The sequence below is a fragment of the Antechinus flavipes genome, chromosome 3 (genome assembly GCF_016432865.1).
Source record: "Antechinus flavipes isolate AdamAnt ecotype Samford, QLD, Australia chromosome 3, AdamAnt_v2, whole genome shotgun sequence".
Taxonomy (NCBI): Eukaryota; Metazoa; Chordata; class Mammalia; order Dasyuromorphia; family Dasyuridae; genus Antechinus; species Antechinus flavipes.
In genome coordinates this window covers 340,295,338-340,318,020 of record NC_067400.1, presented here as the reverse complement: position 1 = coordinate 340,318,020, position 22,683 = coordinate 340,295,338, and the positions used below count along the sequence as shown (strand labels likewise).

The 22,683-nt window shown below is 40.8% G+C and overlaps 1 protein-coding gene across 16 annotated transcripts in view; it reads right to left on the bottom strand.

Annotated features, from left to right (window-relative positions):
• The window catches only part of BIN1 (bridging integrator 1), a 128,312-nt gene that overhangs the window by 25,186 nt on the left and 80,443 nt on the right, over window positions 1-22,683 (bottom strand). For 8 of the 16 annotated variants that reach the window (XM_051985700.1, XM_051985696.1, XM_051985702.1 and 5 more), the window contains exons 3-9: window positions 19,508-19,562; window positions 18,938-19,032; window positions 14,573-14,668; window positions 10,556-10,663; window positions 9,239-9,331; window positions 699-784; window positions 107-182 (exon numbers count right to left, since the gene is read on the bottom strand). In XM_051985700.1, coding sequence (XP_051841660.1) covers window positions 107-182; window positions 699-784; window positions 9,239-9,331; window positions 10,556-10,663; window positions 14,573-14,668; window positions 18,938-19,032; window positions 19,508-19,562 — 609 coding nt within the window. The remainder of the gene's footprint in view (window positions 1-106; window positions 183-698; window positions 785-9,238; window positions 9,332-10,555; window positions 10,664-14,572; window positions 14,669-18,937; window positions 19,033-19,507; window positions 19,563-22,683) is intronic. The other 8 variants (XM_051985698.1, XM_051985709.1, XM_051985699.1 and 5 more) reach the window with 1 other exon arrangement.

Below are 22,683 nucleotides of genomic sequence, written 5' to 3'. Positions count from 1 at the left end.
ACTACATCATCAAGCTACTGGATAATGTCCCATAATGCATCATATCTTAGAGGGTCCTGGAGTAGGGGTAGGGTGACAAGGCCACAAAAAGAAAGGGGTTACTTACCTTGCTCATCTCCTTGTGGAAGTTCTCCTCCAGGCCAGCAATGCTCTGGAATGTGTTGACATAGAAACCAACACGACTGAAATGAAAAGAAAGGAGAGATGGTCAGATGGAGGAAATCCCCTAGAAATGGCTCAGGGTAGGTCCATAGTACAAACCCTTCAACACACAATTAACACTCTCTGCCTAATAACCCAGCCAAAGGACAAATGATTAAAGAAGCTGCTTCTTTTAGTACAAGGTATGGCTTCAACTTCTCTGGACCCCTGTTTCCCTTTTTGAAGAATGAAAACAAAGAAAAAAGTTTCTTTTACCTATCACTACTTCTTGTATATACCTATCTCTGGGTATGTTGGGAGAAGGAACGTAAAGGAACATTGACTAGACATTGACCTTGGGAAGAATACTCCAATTGTGTTTGGAACTGTAAGATTTCTAGATAAATTTATTTTCCTGTCATAAAGCCAAATGCCTATTTGTCCCTTCTCCCAGAACAAGGGTGGGGACTAGATTTCCCCAACAGACACTTCCCAATAGTGGGGAGGTCCATATCTTTTCCATTATAACTGGAATTTCCAACTTCGGGCCCACTCACCTATTCCACAGAGATGGTAATTCTTCCTGCAAGTCAACATTCATCTCCTCAAATACCTTCTGAGCTTTGATGAGCTCCTCCTCAGCCTGGACACAGAGAGGACATGTTAATTTCCTAATCTGACTGATGATCCCCTCACAATTCCTAACATCCCAGGTCCTGGGGCTCTCCCCAACCACTCTAATATTTCCATTCAAAACCAGAATTGATAATTGGTCTGAGGCCTAAATCTGATCCTATAACCCTCACTCAATATTCACCATTTTTGGTCTAATAGTTCATCAAATTTACCCTCCCTGGCTTCTTCCTCCTCTCTCTTCCTCCTCCCTAGATGACCTTCTTTGTTCCCCCAAACCACATCCACCCTCTGGGCATAGACAAAACAGGAGTTCAGAGTTAACATTATTCATTCTAGGCTTTCAAGAATCATAAAATCTGGAAAGTTGAAGAGACCTCAAAAACTAATCCCACACCAATATCCACAAATCACTATCTCTTCATCACTTTTTGGAAGTTCCTTTCTTAGGGGATGAAACCTTTCATTCCAATTCAGAGTTAAGACTTAGAATGTAAATCCCCCAGGGAGAAGAAAACCAAAAACCAATTCCTACAGAGATGTAAGTGATAAATAAGAACTATGGAGGCTATTAGCACAGTAGATGAAAGGAAAACTGGAGTCAGACTCCCACCTCGGAGTGTTGTTGTGAGGATCAAATGAGATAACAAATTAAAACACTTTGAAAAATCTGTTATATAAATACTAGCTATCATGACTGTAAGATCTCGTCTGGTTGGAGGAAAGGCACTATGATAGTCAGGTATTCACTACATCTTATATTGAATTCTACTGTAGAAGTTTCCATGATCCTAAATATCTACAGGGTCAGAAGCCTGAGGTTAGAGATTCACTAAAGAAAAGGAGCCTATAGTATTCACACATAAAACCATCCCCAAATCCCTTGACAAATCTGCCAAGTTAATTGGAGAGGAGGAAGCCTTCATTTAGCTTCTTACTCTCTTCCTCCTCCCCTCATCCAAACGCAAACATAAATCTTCCAAAGCACATTTCACACATACCAGAGACAGTGGGGAAAAGCCCAAAAATCATTGGATCTAGAGTCAGGAAGCCTTGGGTATAAGTCTCGCCTCTTTTAATTGGATTACCATCTGAAAACAATTAACTTCTCTAAACTTAGTACAACTCCCTAAATTACAGATTGATATCTGCATTGGGGAAGGACATTTCCAAAGTGACAAGATCACTGATGCTTAATGGGCTGATTATTTACATATACATATTTATGCTGATTTTCAACTTATATTAGATATTACATTATAATATCTATATTAAATTATAAGATCTTAGAACAAGAACCAGGGTGCTTTTCAATATTTACATTCATCCACCACTAGACTGCTATGGTGCAATGGATAGATAGTGCTAAGATGGTATCAGGAATACCTGAGTTCTGGCCTCTGATACTTATCAGCTGCATGACCTTAGGCAAGATAAATCACCTCAACCTGTTTCAGTTTCCTCAACTGTAAACATTGTACTTTGTAATTTTTATAATACCTCAAAGTGACATATAGATGCTAGTTCTTAGCTATTATTCTCATCCCAGCTCTGATACTAGATGATCTGCAAAAAGTCACTTAACTAAAGACTCAGTTTCTTTATCTGTAAAATGAGAAGGCTGGACAAATCTCTAAGATCTCCTCCAATACTGAATCCTATAATCCTATGGTCCAAGTGTCCTTTTCAATCACTGTTAATGCTCCCAGGGGTATTAGCAGTTTCAACCTAGTCCGAGTGTGGAACGAAAGATTCTGACCCCAGCCATACTTTTTCTTCCATCCAGGTATATTAGTAAATGGGGGAGAAATACTGGCCATACCAGGACTCTGGAAAGCCCCATTCTCAGCCCCACCCCAAGCAAGGTCCTTGAATATTGTTAGCCAATGAGGCCTCAGAAATAACAGCGAAAATGAAATGAAGGCACAGGGAAGGGCCTTGGGAAGAGAACCCTATAGGATCATGCTTAAGATCTATGAAAGGACCTGGAAGGGCCATCAAGAGATCTTCTGATTCAGCCCCTGATTTCAGATATTAACCACAATCTACCCAAGAGGTGGCTGAGACCCAGAAAGGTTAAGAATTTTGTCCAAGGTCACAGAGGAGAAGTGGCAAGGACAGGGAGGCAAAAGTTACCAGAATTTCCCTCTTTTGCTTCAGATTCAGTGTGATTTCTACCACACTACCTTGCCTTTTCATATTATCTCTAGTTATTATCATGTTCCCCATAGCCAAGCTTAGAGACCCCAAAGAAAAACTATGGCTACAAAACTATGCCTGAATTCCAATAGATTTGGGATGGAAAGTGCCATCTGTATCCAGAGAGGAAAACTATGGAGACTGAATGTGGATCAAACATAGTATTTTCACTTTTTTTGTTGTTGTTTGTTTGCTTGGTTTTTTTTTTTAAAATCTTTGTTTTCCCCTTTTGATCTGATTTTTCTTGTGCAGTATGACAAATATGGAAATATGTTTAGTAGAATTGCACATGTTTAGCCTATATTGGATTGCTTGCTGTTGTAGGGAAAGAAGAGGGAGGGAAGCAGAGAGAAAAAATTGGAACACAAGGTTTTGCAAAGATGAATGTTGAAAACTATCTTTTTAAAAAATGCTACTAAAAATTTTAAAAAATATTTTAATTTTTAAAAATTATTTAAATTTATTTTTAAAACATTAATTTAAAAAATAAATTATTTTAAAATTTTTAAATAAAATACTACTAAAAATAATAAAATGTTTAAATTTTTAAAAAATAAAAACTGGTCTGCCTTCAAGGAGCTGCTTTCAAAACAGGCAGCCTGAAATTCAAGAGCTCATTTTTATAATGAGAGACAGTGGATTGTTGGTTAAGAGACCTTGTTTAAAGTAGTGGTTTCCATTATTTAACATGTTACCATAAACGAGTCACTTAAGACTTCTAAGCCTCAGTTTCCTCACCTATAAAATGAATATAACACTGTAATTATTTACCTCAAAGTTTGTTGTGAGGAAAGTTTTTTGTAAAGACATTAAGTGCTATGAAAATGAATTTTTTTTTAATTTTTAAAAAATTCTTCTACCATTAAAAAAAAAAAAAAGGTACTTTATTTGGCAAAGGGAAGTGCCCAGAGTAGAGTCAGAAGGGCTGTGATTTCTCAGAGCCAAGCTTATAAAGACTAATCTGATTCCCTTTCTCTACTAAGTACATTTGATATTCTATCTCCATGACTCCAAGACTCCATGACCTGAGATTTCCAGCCTAAACTTTAGTCTAAGCTTCCTTCCTGTTACCCCATCTTTGGAACCCTCCATTTCTCTTTCCTCATTCCTCTGTTTAGCTATTAAAGCCCTTCATAACCTAGCTATTTCCTATTATTCCAGTCTGCTTATACCTTCTACTACTCCATATATTCTGTGATCCAATATCAGTGGACTCCTAGCTGTTTTTCTCATAGGATGTTCCACTTCCTGATTCTAGGTAGGTTCACTGGCTCTCAAGGATTGTTATTATTATTATTATTATTTGGTTTGAAGATTTTTGTTGGGTTTTTGTCTTTGTTTTTGCCTTTCTGTATATCCCCCACTCTTGGTATAGTACCTGGTACATTTACTTATTGCAAGTATTTAATGACTGATCCACAACAATTCCAAAAGACTCATGATGCTATCCATATCCAGAGAAAGAACTGATGGAGTCTGAGCACACAGTGAAGTATACTGCTTTCACTTTCTTTATTTTTTATGTGGGTTTTTTTTTTTGACAAATTGTTATTTTTTTCACAACATGACCAAAATGGAAATGGGTTTTACACGATTGTACATGTATAATCCATATTAAAGTGCTTACCACTTCAGGGAGGGAAAAAGGGAGGAAATAAGGGAAGGAAAAAAATTAGAACTCAAAATTTTATTAAAAGTCTATGCTAATATTCTTTAACATATTTAATATATATTGGACTACCTGCCATCTTGGGGATGGGGTGGGGAGAAAGAGGGAATAATCTGGAATAGAAGGTCTGGCAAGGGTCAAGGTTGAAAAATTACCCATGCATATGTTTTATAAATAAAAGACTTTAATAATAATAATAAAGTCTATGTTAATGGCCTCAGACACTTAATACTTCCTAGTTGTGTGACCCTAAGCAAGTCACTTATCCCCAATTGCCCCAGGGGAAAAAAATAGATAAGCAAATAAGTAAATAAAGTCTGTGTTATAAATTGTCTTAACATGTATTGGAAAAATATAAAATACTACTAAAAAATAAATAAATAAATAAATAAATAAATGCTTTTTGACTCTGAGTCAATCAAACCTGATGTCAGCCAAGTATTCAAAATTGATGCAACAGTTGCAAAAGTTTCAAACACAGAGGGGAGCTACAAAAATTACATTCATTCCATCCTTGTGAGGAGGACAGAACCAGCAGGTAGGGGTGGTTAATAGATCCTAGATAGTGAAATATCATGAAGGCAGATGGGGAAGGCAGCTAAATCAGCCACTCAGATATCAGAATTATTCAATCTCAGACTTGCAAATGACTATAACAAAGGAAGTGGTCCCACTCCCAGGAATAGGAATCTGTTCTTCAGCATCCCTAAAGAAGGGAGTCTATTCCTGAGTACCTCAACCCATCATTCCAAGATGTCACTGTGAGTCACTGCCTGCCCAAGCTGCTCCCCAGGCTACCCCCGACTCCACTTCAAAGACATCATTCCGTACTATCACAGTGACTCACGTAAAGGCTGCAGAATTTCTCAAATTCAAAATGGCATTTTTGGGTTGTTGTTCTCCACCCTCCCACCCCCACCCCCCAGTGATCTTTAGCCAACTATCCAAATAACGCAATCTCATTCTAGGAGACTGGTTGCTCCAGAAGGAAACAGGCAAAAAAACCCCTCCTACCCCCCCAGCACCATTTTTCTCCCTTTCTCCCCAGTCCCCAAGTGTAGCAAGTCAGCCCTTCCTCCTGTAAACAAACCAGGTGAGAGAATGAGTCACTCACTTCCTGGGGACAGGAGAGAAAGGCTATGAGCTCACAGGCTGGGGGGTGACTCAGGGATCTGGCTTCTCTGAGTCATTACATAGGACTCTGCTGTGCCCCACCCAAGAAGAAAAGCCAGCCTTCCCACTCTCCTCTATCTGGCACACACGCTCAAGCGCTAGCTGGGAGGTAAATATGTCTCTCAACTCGTGATTCCTGGGAACCCAGCCCACACTGGCTCCTGCCTCCGACACCCTAAAGGTCCGCGCGCATCTTCCGGGGGTCCCTGCTGCCCCCACTGAAGAGAAGGTCAGACCTTGGCTGTGAGGGCCGGGTCAGCCTTAGCATTTCAGCACATCTTCTAGACCAGGGAAGAGACGCTCCTTCCATCCCTAAGACACTGCCCTCTCCCACAATTCCTTTCAGCCTAACTATAAATCCATCTATCTCTCATGGTCCAGCAGTTATGGACTGGCCAGGTCCTTGTGAGGAAAGTACAAAGTAGTATATAAATCCAGAGAGAGCCCCAAAGACCTGGATTGTAGTTCTATCCCTCAAAACAGACCGGCTATGGGACTCCAAACAAGTCACTTAACCTTTAGGCTAATCTCTAAGACTCAATTATAGAGGAGGTACCAAACTGCACATCAGTGGAATCATAGGTTTAGCCCCTAATCCTATAAATGAGAATTATTATTATTATTATTATCTTTTCTCCTCCTCCTTCTTACCATTTAAGCCCACACTAACCTTTTACTTTTTTCTGAACTCTCAGCACACAAGTTATCAATACCATTCATTTGGGCACCAGGTCATCCCCTAATCACTCCCAAGTCTCCCTCCCATAATACCTACCAGAGGGCCTTGCATTTCATTGATCAGTAAATATCTGTTGAATGAAGGAATCGTGGGCATTCCCACCCACCCAAAACAACAAGCTTCTCGGCCCTGTCTGGTGATCCCTTTTGAGAAATATTGTTCTGAGCTGGAAGACCTTCTGTCTGGAGGCCCTTTCCAACTAAGGGAAGAGGATGTCCTAGTGTTGGGCTGCCACAAACTTAACAGGCAATTCCTAATGATTCCTCTGTGAGTTCAGAGACATGAAAGTAGGTTGCTAAAAAGGAAGCTGCCTGTCACCTTTGAAGAAAAGGGCCACCGGAGTAAGCATGAGGTCAGAGTCTCTGCATCTGTAACCTGTACTAATCCCCGGTGGATGCCAGCTGGATGGTGAGGGAATCTGAATTCAACAACCTTAAGAGTTTCCTCACAGGAAGTCAGATTTCCTCTGGACCAACCCAGGGGTCAGGCTGGAATTGCTCGATGGCTTTGAGTTGCTAGAATGTCTAATTTCAGGCAACCAGACACAGAAGGGTTAATTACAAAGGCCATCTAGACTCCACAGATTGGGGGTGGGAAATGTGCTCTGGTTAAATAAAAAACAGATCCAAATAGGACAGCCAATTTGGCAGGGAAGCACAACATCTGTAACAAGGCATAAGTAGGTGTGTGTGTGTATGTGTGTGTGCAGGCAGTTTGGGGGAGTTTTTACTGGGGTCACTTGTTCCCACCCTCGGCTCTGACCAACACTTTATGCCAGAAGTGAGAGTGAGTAGTAGGGCAAACCCAGCTAAAGGACCCCAGTATAACCATACTCATTATGACAGCAGCAATGAAAACAGGTCAGAGACACTCCTCCCAGCCTCTACCCTAGGGACGACCCGCCTCTTGGCGAGCTCTCCCCAAGAATCCCTCGCCACAGGTTACGCTGGGAAGGTCTGGCCACTAGCCAGATGCGTTTCAGGAAAAGTTAAAAGAAAAAAAAATCTGGCCCTGTGTCAGCAGTGATTGTTTCTCCAGCCCCGAAGAATACTCTAGGAGTTTCTTGATTTGATTCAGCCAATAAGACTGTCCTCTCATCACTTCCCCTCCCTCCTATTCCCAAATGACATGTATTGATGGAGTCATAGACAAAGAATGTGCTAGAAGGGACCACCTAAGCAAGTTACTGCCCATTAATGTCACCCTGTCATCCCCCTGCCTCCAGACGAAGCTGGTGACATCAGTGGAGAAAAGAGATGACGGACTGGTTTACATTCTTCAACCTCTCTTCCCAAGGCTTAACTATCCAGTTCCTTTAGAGTTATCTCCCACTTGTATTTAGAGCAGATCTGTGAAAATCAGCCCTGACTCTTGAGCCCCCAAGTATATAAGAGATCAAGCACTGAGACTCCCAATGAGTATTCAATAAATTTTTTTTAAGAGAAGAATTAGGAAATCAGGCAGTAGCAGACTGAATGGAAAAACTCAACAGTGGATTAAATGAAAAATCTGACCTCCTCTTTTTTTTTCTCCTCTTTTCCTTTATTTTTCTATTCTATTCCCACCCAACGCATCCCCAGGCTGAGTTTTCCCTGAATGTTTATAACAAAACATAGCAACAACATCAGATCTATCATAAAACCAGGGATGTAGTAATCTGGAAAGAAATCTTTAAAGTGATGGTTGAGGCAACTTGTTAATGATGTCTCTTTGCTTCAAGGATTTTTTTTTTTTTTTTAATGTTGAGAGGTAATTACCAAGAGATGGGGGGGATGCGATTATGGAAAGGGAACAGGGACTTGACTAGATAAATTTTTGCCAATATTCTGGAATTCAAAGGATTTTTGTACTCTGCTCACTTTTGCAAGCTTTTGATTACTCTATCCATCTTTTATGGCTTTGCTCAGATCCTCCTTCTCTGAACAGCCTTCCAACACTACTTCAGACCAAACTGATTTTAATTTCTCTGAATTCCTATAGCACTTCCAGTCTAAACCACACACATACACAATTCACAAGGAATGGTGCAAGATCTTGCACTATTCTCTACTTGTTTGGGGTTGATTAGCCTTACATCTGCAAAAAAAAAGCTCACTGGGGCAAAAACTTTAACTTCTCTTTCTCTATCCAGTCCCTTCTCCCCCACTCTAACCCCACAACACTTAGCACAGGACTGCACACAAAGACAGTATTCAATAAATGCTTATTTCTAAGTTCACCTGTCTGAGTAGATTCCCCAAATTGACTCAGGGTCCTTGAAACACTGACTCTTAACATTGGAAAGGACCTCTGAGGCAAGGAAGAGTGAGATTTCAGGGAAGAGAAAGCGGAGCAAGAAACCACTCATAGAATCAGGATTTGCCAGGCTGAGTGGAGAGAAATAAGCAGGCTAAATATCTCAGTTTAGTATTCAGAGTAATTTTTGTTTTAAATAAGCCAAGGTTAGCAGGGGAGAACTGGGCTGAGAGTCGAGAAGTTTGGCTCCTGACTGACTGTGCGATTTCAGGCAAGTTTACCTAACCTAACTTTGGGAGCTTCTTAGAAGAAGGAGACAGATGAAATCACAACCTCGGAGGGCGCAGGGAGAGGCAGAGAGGGCAAGAACTAGTGACATGGGACCTCAGAGAAAAGGACAGGGGGAGGGCAGCCAGAAGGCAACTCAAGCAAGGTTAGGAAGCTATCACCTGATTTCGGAGCAGGTTAGTTTGAGCTACGAGATGAGCCTGTAGTTTCCCTTGGCACCACTGGGGAGCAGCTTTCTCAAGCAGCGAGACAGGCTGAGGGGTGAGGGTAGAATCAAGGGGAGTGGAAGGCACGGGGATGGGGGGAGTGGGACATGGTGGGAAGCAAGGTCAAGGCAAAAAAAACAGGAGAGGGAGAAAAGGCGAGGGTGAGGGAGAGAGAAAAGAGACAGAAACACGGATTTTAGACACACAGATCCAAACACAATGCAGTTACAGACAGTGATCTCCACCGGGCCACCCCAAACCTCCAGCCAAACCCGCGGGAACCGCGCAGTTAGGGGAGTCCTCCAGCTGCCCAGCTTAGGGGAGGATTAATTAAGACTTTGGCTTGGGGAGGGGGTTATGAAGAACTCCAGCTAGAGAAAGCCAACACAAGTGTGGTTAATGGTGGAGGAGAACTGGAGGGGGTTACTGGCAGTGAGGTGGGGGACTCAGTCCTGAATCTTCTCCTGCAGCTCCCCATATGAGAAAGCTACCACTGCGGACTTCCACAGGCTTGCCCAGGCCACAGGAGGGCTCAGTCCGGAGGGCCATAAAGGGCAGTATCAAGTCACCAAGACAGAATTTCTCTCAGGACAGAGGGCAGGGCACCATGGGCAGGTTCCCAAAGGGGAGTAGGGGGGAAGGGGGTGACATCTGGCTCAGTGAAACTGGAGCCTTGGGTCACTGTTCTTATTCAGGAAAGTCACTGCAGGAGGGATCAAGGGGACGGGGAACCAGGACTCAAGCTGGGCATTCTCCCAAAAAGGGAATGGGAGAAGATGCTGCCACAGAGAAGGGCAAGCAGCATGGGGGAAGAGGGGAGGGACAGAGCCCAGCCCAAGATTACAATGTCCAAACTCCTCAGGGGCTGGGGGACTCAGATTCTCCCCCAGCTCTGTCACTCAGAAGCTGGAAGAACTTGGGCGGGTCCCATCCTCTCACCTTTAAAATGGGGAATAAAACACCTACTAAACAGGCTTCTTGGAGAGTGGATGGGAAAACATTTTGAAAAATTCAGAGCTATTACAAATGGATTAGGATTTCATACGGAAGGGAAGGCTTCTTTTGAGGGGTTCAAATCAGCACCTTCCCTCACATCACAGGGCCCAGCAAAACTCAAGGCCAGGCTACAATTCTCTTCCACTTGTTCCCCAAAAGAATACACCTCTCTCTCTGGGTGAAAGATGGGGAAGAGGTCCTGGGCTTGCCGATTCAATACACACTGGTCACCTATCCAGCCCCCACCCACCCCACCCCCCCAGTCCCGGCCTTTACCTTGGCTATTTTGGCTTCATCCTTCTTTTTGGCGGTCTGAAGAGACTCATAATGGTGGCGGGCACTATCATAGTCCACCAACTTCCTCCCACGCTTAGCAATTCGAGACTGTGGAGGGAGCACAAAGTGAGAGAAAAGAAAAACTTAACAGGGAGTCACAGAAGAACTCTGCAGCCTCGGTGACCCCAGCCAGTTTCACAAGGGTTATTCTATGGGCAAGAAGTCTGCAGATCATTACCAAAAGCCCCTCGACCTTCCTCCTTCAGGTTCATGCTCTATAAGGCTGACCAAGGTATTATCATTACCAGGATGGAGCAAGAAAAGAGCAACCATGTTCTCTTAGAAACAAGATTCAATTTCCACCTCAGGGCCTTCACTTAGCTGCTGGAAAATGCTTCTTTTCTGCCTACCCATCTCTCAGGTTCTACCCCCCGAATCCCTGTTTTTTCACTGGTCATTCCCCATAAATGGAAGGTTCTCCCTCCTCCCTCCAGACCACTGACTTTCTTCTAGATCCAGTCCTGCATCTACTGGGTTATCCTACCTCCACTTCTAGGGGAGTCTCCTAGGACCTGGGTGAGTCCTGGCAAAGTGTCACTGGGGATAACCCTGGATTTGTCCAAGTGATTGATGCAAAGCACCACAGGTTTGTGTAAAAGTACAGGGTCATCGAGTTCTGTGACAAACTTCCGAGTGGAAATCCTCCCCATTTTCCTCCTTGGGCTCCAGTGCTCACTAGTACCAAGAGACTCTACAGCCAGTATCTCTAGGTTTGAGATATCAGGAGCTCAAGAGATCGCTCTGAGATCATCTTCTTACACTACATATAGTTTCAATGTCCATAATTATTTACATGTCTCCTTCCCAATCAGAATGTGAGCTCCTTGAAGACATAAATTATTTTTGCCTTTCTTTATATCAGCAGCACTTAGTACAGTCCTGGCACATGGTAGACATTGAACAAATGCTTGCTGACTGACTCAAACAACTCCCACTGCCTCGTGAAGACTCCTCTGATGACTAATTCACACATTTCACATCTTTGAACTAATTCCTTTTTCACTGAGTGCTTAACACCCAACTTAACACCTGTGTGTGTATGTGTGTATACATATATATGTATATATATGTGGATGTCTATATATGCATCTATGTAAATGGAGGGAGAGAGAGAGAGACAGAGGGAGAGAAGAGAGAGACAGAGAGAGAGAGAGAGAGACAGAGAGACAGAGAGAGAGGAGAGAGAGGAGAGAAGAGAGAGAGAGAAAGAAAAGAGACAAAGAGAGAGAGAGAGAGAGAAAAACAGAGAGAGACAGAGAGAGAGAAAGAGACAGAGAGAGACAGAGACAGAGAGACAGAGAGAAGAGAGAGAGACAGAGAGAGACAGAGAGACAGAGAGAGAGAGAATCATACACACTATCATTCTTATTTCATTTATCTGTCTGATTTGTTTCCCCAGCCTTCCTCATTAGCTCCTTGAGAATGGCCTGCAGGTATACCTTGTCCTTTTGTATCCCTCCTAGTGTTCAGTACCACAGACAGCTAGCTGGTATTCGGTAAAAACTTGCAAACTTTGAATGGCTGAATTCTGGGGAGGCTTTACTTGCTGGTCATCTAAATTACATTTGCCAAAAGGTCATTATTGCATGGGTGCCCTGATTATAGTTATCCCATCTCCACTTCTATGAGAGTTCCATGGGCTCTGGGTGAGTCCTGGCGAAGTATCAGTGGGGATAACCCCCCTGGACTTGTCCAAGTGACTGATTCAGTGTTTTAGGGGTAAATGTAAAAGCACAAGGTCCTTGAGTTCTGTGATTAACTGCAGAATGGGAATCGTCCCCCTTTTCTTCCAACAGGTTCCAGTGCTTACTAGTGCCAAGGGATTCTAAGAACTACAGCCAGTGCCTCTCTCTTAGGTCTGAGGTAAGAAAAAGGCTGTACCAATGGGACCATTTTAGCAGGAGGTACAGCTGGATCATTCAAACATGAGGTGTATTAGCCCATTTCACCAGCACTTTAAGCCAGGACTGGGTGGGGAAAGAGGGAGGTGTTAAGACTGAAGGGAAATCTGTTCCATGAACCTGACCCTATGAAGTCCATGCAATAATTACTAAACTAATTAACACAAAGCAGAGGTTCCAGAGATACTTAAGAACTCTGAGAATGGCTCAGCCTTTGTAACTGGAGAATTCAGTGCTTACCATGATCCCTTGAGCAGCCAATAGTTAGCCTACATAGGGCTGATGCCATCCTACTAATTTACCTCATTTCTAGAGTTTGAGCCTAAGGTGAAAGGCTGGGTTCAGACACAGTCACTAAAGGTCCAAGGAACCCATACCTACTGAGAGAAATAATTTGAGAGTGCAGGGAAGAGTGAATGACTAACAAAGAAAGACAGAGAGAAAAAGAGAGATAATAGAATCAAACTGTAAAATGAAACATTTATTTTTGGATACAGACAATTTGGGATCTTTTTTTTTTTTTTGCTTGTACATTTGTTAAGGGATTTTATTGGGGTTTTTCCAATGAGGAACGATTGGAAGAAAATAAAATAAATTGTTCTTAATTTAAAAATGCAAATTAACTTTAAAAGATATATAGAGAAAAATGGCCAATGATACAGACATTTAAAGAAATAACATCTATGCTAACATAATCACTTCAATTACACTAATTAGGCTGAGGAAGTCAGTACTAGAATATGAGGGGGAGAAGAATAAACACTAACTACCTTTGTCTCATCTCCACCTTCCCCCCAGTCACTCTGCAGAGAATCCAATTCACTCTTCAAGCTAGCTAATAGGCTTTTCTCTGAGATAGTACCTCCATTACTGTTTTAATGCCCATATTCCCACCTTTACTTCCAATACAGACACACACACCAATACATACACAGATATGAAGGTAAAAACCAAAAGCTCAGAGAGCCAGCTGAGTTCAAATCTCCAATAGTTTTCATTTTCAAATTATACCAGGACATTGACTTTCTATTTCTCTCAATTGAAAGATCCAGGCACAATCCGTTGAAAAAAAGGCATATAATTAAAAGCTCACAGCAAATACACCAAACAATTTTTAAAATGCCCTTGTCCAAGAAGTCTTTCTAATCTAACTGAATGAATGATGGCGATGTCTCCTCTTTATGCAAACTCCTAACTTTCCTAGACCCTTGTATCACTCAGTGAATACACTGAAACTTATAGAAACTTGAAATGAATATGAAACTTGATGTGAATGTATTGGCTTAATTGTTTGAAAAAGAAGTCAAAAACAGATTGAAAGAATGAGAAGAGAAAGAAGAAGGCAAGAAAGCACAAAAGATGGGAAGAAAGAAAGAAAAAAGAGGAGGAAAAAAGAAAAAGGAGAAGAAAATTTAGATATGGATATTAGAGAAGAATAGAAAGGACAGAGGACTAGGCTGAAGTACATATTTACAATTTGGTTAGAATTCTTCCTGGTCTGCCTCTTTATTTCCTTTAGACTTGTGCTAATTTTCAGTCTCAGGCTAAAGGCAGTAACAGTATAGGATTCCTGGCTCCATTAGGCCCAGCTCTTATAATTCTGAATTGTTCTACACTAGTTTCCAAGTAATACTCTTAACTTTTCCCCACACCATCCCATTCCCTGCCAGGACTATGATACTAATTAAAGAAGGAGGACCAACTTTCTCATTTGAACTATCTTTGTCCCACCTTAAAATACAGTAAACCACAAGTTCCTTCCCTCCAATTTCAGCTAAGTTTATCAGGACCTTCCATGGACATTAGCATTTTTGGAAGAAATTAAGCACTGCCTGAAGGAACAAAGAGCTCCACATAGCACCTGGAATCCTAGTCCAGTGGTTGAAGAAGGAAAAACAGGCCCTTTCAGGTTTCATGTTCTCAAGTTGGAGGAAAGGCAACAACTGGTGAGCCAATGGGATTCCCCACAAAGCTACGGTTTGTTTTCCCTCTTCCCACTCTCTCCACCTCCGTTTCCAGAAACAACAGCAATTTCAGATCAAGGTGGTCTTCTTACTTTGATGTCCGGAAACTGTCCTAGATAAGTATCCATGGTCAGAAGCGCCTGGTCCACCAGTTTCTGATGATAATCCATCCATAATAGATCGTTGTTCTGTAACATGGGCCAACAGACACAGAAGTGGTTAGAATATGCATCCTGTCAACTCCTCACTACCATTTTGGTCATCAAGATTATTCATGGTATGTAAATGTATTTTTAAAAATTATTTTTATTATAGTGAATTGAAAAATATACACACATAAGCAATTAGTATTCTTACTGATCCTGGTGAGCTTTGGGTAAGTAGGTATGGGAAAAATCACTCATACAGATTAAGAAACTAAAGTCCAAGAGAAGTAGTCTCCTGTGAGCTGGGAAAAGACTGAAAACAAAAAGACTACAACAATGTAAACATTAACAAAATTACAAAGAACAAGCATGGCTGGACAGTAGAGCTTTGAGAAGAAATCCCTATTCTATTCCTTTGTAGAAATAGGAGGTTTTTGTGTGTAATGCATTGCATATGTCTTCAGACTTTTTTATATATTAATATTTTCTGGGGTTTTCTTTTTTTTTATATTATATGGTATTAGATTGCTTGCCATCTAGAGGAAAGAATAGCAGGAAGAGGGGAGGGGGGAAATTTGGAACACAAGGTTTTGCAAAGGTTAATATTGAAAAATTATCCATGCATATGTTTTGAAAATAAAAAGATTTAATAAAAAAAAATACTATATGGGAATGCTCTCTGGAATTGGGAGAGAGAGCAATACTGGAAAAATCTTTGTGATGTAAAAAAAAACAAAAGACATCAACATAAAGTTATTTAAAATAAAACATTAAAAAGAAAGAAAATGGACCACAGGTAGAGAGGATATTGCATATATTATTTTTCCCCTACATACTGATTGCTTTTGCTGATTTCCCCTCCCCCACCCCTTTTTCTTATTCTTCTATAAAGGAGGGTAAAGGAATCAAAGGAAGGAAATTAGGTGATTATAAAAAGAGATGTCAATAAAAAAATTGTTCGGGCAGCTAGGTGGCACACTAGATAGAGCACCAGCCCTGAAGTCAGGAGGACTTGAAGTTCAAATGTGACCTCAGAGACTTAACACTTCTAGCTGTGTGACCCTAGGCAAGTTACCAATTGTCTCAGCAAAAAAATAAATACATGAAATAAAAAATTAAAAAATAAAAAAAAATGGACTCCAAAGCTTCTTTATGCAGACACAGTACCAAGAACACAGGAGGTGTTTAATAAATGCTTGTTGATTCTACTTATAATCAATTGTTGATCTGTGTATGGTTTAGGCCAAAAACAGAATAATTTCAGTTTAGAGAATGGAGAAATCAGTGTAGACTAGAGTGGTCAGGGAAGACATCACAAGATGGCACTTGAAGGATGAATGCTATTTGGAAAGATGGAGGAGACAAATTCTGATCTGGAGAAAGGAAACAAGACCTTTTGAGAAGTTATTTTGAGAGATTATTAAAATATTCATGGTGATTTTTGCTTTTATATTTTTGATCTTATGCTCTCTCCCAGATGTGTTTCAAGCTTTTTTCCTTTTTAGAGTATGTCAGACAAGGTCACATTGTAAGTCAGTGACTGAGAGAAGACTAGAACCCGAGCCTCTAGCCACATTAAACATTATGCATATTCACATTTCACGATGATGTTTCACGAGGTTTGCTAGCCCAGAAATTGCTAAATGTCAAGAGCTTTGCAGGATAAAATCTTCAATCTTAGTTCCTCAACTGATAACTCCAGAAATTCCAGTTTTTCTGGAAAACTATTCCTGACTAACCTAGAGTGAGGAGCTGGTCCATTCCCAGATCTGTTTTATGCAGGCAAGAAGCCTCCATGTTTGACTTTCACATTAGTTGCAGGGGCCTTTCTATAGGGCAGCCTATCCACCTTGATTGGGAGTGAGACTCCAGAGTTAACAGGGACTATAGAGACACTCAGGAAATCTTTCCAATTCTATACTGCAACTCTTTTTTTTTTAATTATTTTTTTTAATAACTTTTTATTGATAGAAGTCATGCCAGGGTAATTTTTTACAACATTATCCCTTGCACTCACTTCTGTTCTGATTTTTCCCCTCCCTCCCTTCACCCAGATGGCAAGCAGTCCTTTACATGTTGAATAGGTTACATATACAGCAACTCTTAACTGAGAGACTCCAGGAGTCTGAAAATGGGCTTAAGTGAATAAGAGACTAGAAAGAGGGAGATGGTGTGTCAGAATTCCCCATGGTTGTACTGGAAAAACAAATGTACACACAGATATGTTTGCTACAAGTTTCTGTAATACAAACTCTCATTTATGGATGCTTTAATAAAGCACTTTCTTTACAACTGCTCTATAAAGTGTAGTACATGTTTAATTATCCTATAATCTTCTCACATGGATTCTCCCCAGTAAAGATAAGGAAACAGAGAGTAAGAGAAATATAAAGTGAACTGACAAGAGTCATATAACTAGTGAGGATGGTATTCAAGATCTTGGAGCCTTACCCAAGTCGACTAGTTCCAATATCCAGTAAGTACTCTTTCCATGACATCACACTACTTCTATAACAATTTTATATTTTAGCTAAAGATGCAACAGCAAAGAGCAATTAGCAAATTCATGACATGGGGTCTCATTTATACTTTTATTCTATCCTGTTTTAGATTTGAGTAAAACCCTGGACCTTGATTTTTAAGGGCTTATATTTGAGTTCTGCTACAGAAATGTCAGATCCATCCAATTCAAATACCATTGTAAAGAGGCAAAAACATTATTGTTTATTATTTATTGAAATCACTAATAAATAATAAAAGTTTTAGTTAAAACTAACAATGACAAAAACAACAAAAGCAAATTAGGCCTGGTCATATCAACGTGCAAAAATCCCTAATGATGAAATATTCTAACTGCTTGGAAGGACTCTTGGATCCCAGGCTAGCCTTTGGAGCAGTAACATCCAAGTACCAAGAAGAATCAGGGCTGACAACAATTTAAAACTGTAATGTTGAGTTGGCAGTTGAGATAAAACAAAAGCATCACTGATTCCTCTCAAAACAATTGCCCTTCTTTTTACTATTCCCACCTGGGAAGAGATGGTTTGGGCCTATGAGTAGCTAAAGACAATCAACCATGGGAGTCATCTCTAAGCTCATGAAATAGGAAGGCCGAATTGCTTTTAGATAACATTTGCATTCAACCAAGTATGAATTTTAATTTGTCTTGGAAACCATTGAATCTAATCACTTTATTTTTATATTTATATTTTATATTCTTAGGCCATTTAAAATTACATACACACACACACACACACACACACACACACACACACACACATACATATATAGGATCAGAAAGAAACCCCTATCTATCATTTACAGAGAGGAAGCTGGTAAAGCTAAGGTTCCTAATTCCACACATTAAATGATAGCAAATTCCACCCACATATACCCAACAGAATTAAAAAGAACCTTAGAGACCAACTAGTCTAAACCTTCCATTTGACAAATGAGAAAACTGAGGCAAGAGATACAATGACTTGCCCAGAATCACACAGCAAATAACTTACAGGCATATAAGAAGCAAAAGAGTTATTTGCTCTCTGGAATTGGGAGAAAGAACAATACTGGAGAAATTTTTGGTGATGTAAAAAAAAACAAAAGACATGAACATAAAGTTATTTAAAATAAAACATTAAAAAAGAAGAAAATGTATCACACGTAGAGAGGATATTGCAAATATTGTATTTTCCCCCCTACATACTGATTGCTTTTGCTGATCCCCTCCCCCTTTATTTTATTCTCCTTTTTAAAAAAATTCTTTGTTATATAGGATGGCTCCTCTGAGGAGGGTAAAGGAATCAAAGGAAGGAAATTAGCTGATATAAAAACAGATATCAGTAAAAAAAAAAAAAAATTGTTTTTTAAAAAAGTAGACTCAGGCAGCTAGGTGGTACAGTGGATACAGCACCAGCCTTGAAGTCAGAAAGACCTGAGTTCAAATGTGACCTCAGACACTTAACACTTCCTAGACCTAAAATTGAGATCTCTGGACTTCCAGTCTAGTGTTTTTACCACATTTCATTCCTGACCAGGTTTTATTTTTTAGTTTTAATTCCTTCTTTCTTCCCCTTTCAGAGAAAAGAAGATATACACTTGAGAGTCAGGGCAGGAAAAATGTGGGGATAAATATGTTTTCCCTGATAGGGAAATAAAGGCATGGCCAGCTGTTTCTCTTTCCTTGACCAAAATGACTAAGCCTTTTAACTCCATCTTTATCCCAGGGCAGACTCTTCCATTTTTAAAAATCATTTCCTTTCTCCCTTGGCCGCCACTCTCCCACTCCCCAGCCCCAGCCCATAGTCTTACTTCTGCTATTTTGTTGGTCTCCTCTCTCCCGGGCCAGTCTGGCTCATACACTTCTTGCAGACACTCCGTCAGCTTCTTAGAGGCTTCGTGCATTGCTGAAATGGATACAGAAAAGCTGGATGCAGAACCCCAAGGGGAAAAATGGGGGGCTCCTCCTTCCCTTCCTGCCCACCAGCCTCAGACCTTTTCCCACAGAGTCCTTCTGATCCCACCCCTCAAAGACCCGGTTTCTGGCGGTGACCAGTCCTAGTCGTGATTTCTACCAAAAGGAGAGGAGGGGCTGTCCAGGGAGGGCCTGCTGGACCACGGCCATTTGCCCACCCTGGCTGATGCTTATTAGAGGACCAGGGTCAGCAGCAAACTTCATATGCCTTTCCCTTCAGGCTGTCCTCCCAGATTAGCATTGGAATTAAAAATAAACCAAAACTGAGCCAAATATATCTAAACCAAAGTACCCGAGTTCTCTCATTCATCCATCAAGAAATATCAGAAAAGACAGTTGGGCCCCAAGTCATTGCCAAGACATAGGCCATACTGATGGCTGGACCCCCAGGGAAAGTCCTACCTTACCTTTGACCGACGCCAAATAAGTGCGGAGATCCTTTTGCAGCCTGGTCCCTTCCGTCTGCAATGACAAACACAAATCCCTGGTCAAAATCTCTGCACATCAGCAAGATACTTATATAAATATGTATGCATATATTGGATTTAACACATATTTCTACCGTGTTTTACATATATGGGATTACTTATCATCTAAGGTAGGTGATGGGGGAAAGGGTGGAAAATTGGAACACAAAGTTTTGCAAGGTTTAATGTTGAAAAATTATCCATGCAGATGTCTTGAAAATAAAAAGATTTAATTTTTTAAAAAAATCTCTACACATGGATGAGCTGATTCATGTCCTTCCTATTTATTTATTCATTCAGTCTTTATAAAATACCTAATATGTGCTCAGCCATGGGAAAGGTACTATGGGATATACAAATAAGTATAAGCATTCTCATCCTCATGGAGCACAAAACATGCACATGAAAAGAGAATGGCAAAGGATTACACAAAGAAGTGCAGAACCAAGTGCCTTAGGAAGAAGAGGACGGGATTAAGTATTTGCACAATGCCTACTATGCACTAGAAACTGTGCTAAGTACTTTTTACAAATATTATTATTCTTTATATATTTATATTTAAATATAATATATAATAAATATATCTATATATTTATTATATAAATATGTGATAGCTGTATTATATTACATATTATGTGATAATATATAATATATAAATATTATTTCATTTGATGCTCAATCTTCTAAGTAAATGCTATTACATGAGGAAACTGGAAAACAGAATAAGTAATTTATCAGGGTCACAAATCTAATTAAGAGTCTGAGGTCAAATTTGAACTTAGGTTTTACTGACCTTAGGTCCAGATCTTTAATATGTAACAATAAATGCAGAAAAAATGTCACAGACATCACATGGTTCCATTATGAAATGGAAGGACAGGTCAAACCTGAATCAGGGGGTCACTCCAGGAATTACACTGAGCAATAACACAGAGACAATGTTGCCCGTGGCACGTCCCAGGGACAGTGTGTCATGAAAGAAAGGGCCCTAGGTTCCAGATTCACAAGATTGGAATTCCAGAATTTGTGCCAACTATTCCCAGCTATTGGGCTTTGGGAAAATTAGTTCAACTCATCTATAAAATGAGGATAATCATAGCCAAGTCTGCCTACATTACATGGCTGCTGTGAGACTCAAATGAGATGGAACAGGCTTGAAAAATTATAAAGCACAAATGCAAGATTAAAAAAAAAAAAAGCCCACTTTTTTTGGGTTGTTATTAAAGCACAGGCCAGTGAGGGTGCCAGTAGATGTAGCAATGGATCTGAAATTAGAAGGCATGGCTTTGCCATTTCCCAACTATAGATTCATCAGCAAGCCATTAATTTATGTCTCAGGTCCCTCATTTCAAAAACTATTATAATCAAACTGTTTTACTTACTTTATAAACTGTTATGGAGAAGAGGATAAAAGGGGCCAAGGGGAGAATGGAACACTGTGTGCTTCTAATAGCCAAGCCTGGACCTAGATAAGCACTGAAAAAATTTATCTCCCTCCTTCCTTTGCATAGTTACAGGACTAGGGGTATAGAATATCGCACCTACTATGAGACATGGTCAAAGCGTTGATTAGTTTCGCTGTATTGGTTTTTCCCCTCTATATTTTCTAATCTTTGTTAGAAGGAATGGATCATTGGTAGGGAAGTGACCCCAAAATAAAAGGCAGCAAAAACAAAAAACAGAAATGTTCAAAAGGAAAAAAATATTAATACTGGACTCATAGCTAGGAGACCAGAGCTTGTCAGTTTAGGGCAAATTCACTTCAGTTCCTAAGGCTTTACTACTTTAGACAAGTATTTTGCAAAGCTCACAAGGGTGAACTATCCTTCTACAGTATCCTAGTTATACACTACACTGGCCCATACCTCTGAGGGGCACTGGCTGGGCTCACCAGAGTTTAGAGACTGATTGACTTCCACTGCCAAACTGATCCAAACACGGGAGTTATTGATTTGCCTGTATTTTGTCCAATACTTTAATGTAGTTAATCTTATTTCAAATGCACAGAAATTCTTACAAATCATTTTTCCTCTCTCATTTCCTCACATCCTCTCCCCCATTATCCCATACACAGCCTCTGTCCCTTTTTCCTTCTCCTCTGACCTTCTATCTCCTCAGGTCTTGCTTTTCTGTGTATCAGATTAAAGATGGCCCAACTTGAAAAAATAATGAGCAAGGCTCCCCTCCTGATACTCCAACTCCTGCCCTATTGAACGGAGTCCAGATGGTCCCATTCTTCCTCATCCATATAATGGAATCTAACTGGGTTGTTGTAATCTCAAATATAATGCATGTAAATGTTTCACAAACCTCTGTGATGATTGCCCCCCACAAGAGAAGCCCCCAACACAATGGCCTCCAAGCCTGTGGTAGGCGCGCTCCCAGACCCATTGAAGGGGCACACTGCTGCCTCACACTGAGCTCACAAGGAGCGGGGAGCCTCGCGGGCCTGTACCAGGGCCCATCACGTTCCTCTTGTGCTCGTAAACAAAGATCTTCTGTCAGCAGGAAACAGATGTGCAAGGAGACCCGGCCTGAGGATTCCCCTGAAAAGTCAGGGCCAGCTGCAACGCTCTCCCCCAAGTCAACCCGTCCAGCTCTCACCATGAGTTGATCACATCCAACCCCCAACTTCAAGCAGGGCAGCAAACAATCCAGCCAGCTGTATCTAAATAGAGCACGCTGTCCTCCACAACACACCCCTCTGCTCCCTAAATTGCCCTAGAGTCAAGTCTAGATGGACCAGTTTCTATTGAGTAGCTGTTCAAACTCAGGGCCAAGAAGGCCAGCATTCTGCAATCAGCCTCTGAAACAATCTGGATGAGGTACAGAGACAAGGCGGCAATTCCAAAGCCCCCTGGCTCCCAATTATCTCTAGGATCAAGGCCAAACACCTGGAGATGAGCCTCCAGACTTAGCCAGCAATCTCAGATCAGCTCTTCAAAAGATAGCGACTAGATCTTCTCCAACGCCCCGTGAAAATCCAAAAAGCCCTTTCCTTCTTGCTGAATTAACCTACCTTTAACTAATGTCCCGCCCAGTAATGGTTCCTTCACACAAGAAGGAAGATTTCCCAAAGCACAAAAAAAAGCCTGATTCATCACCTTCTAACCCTA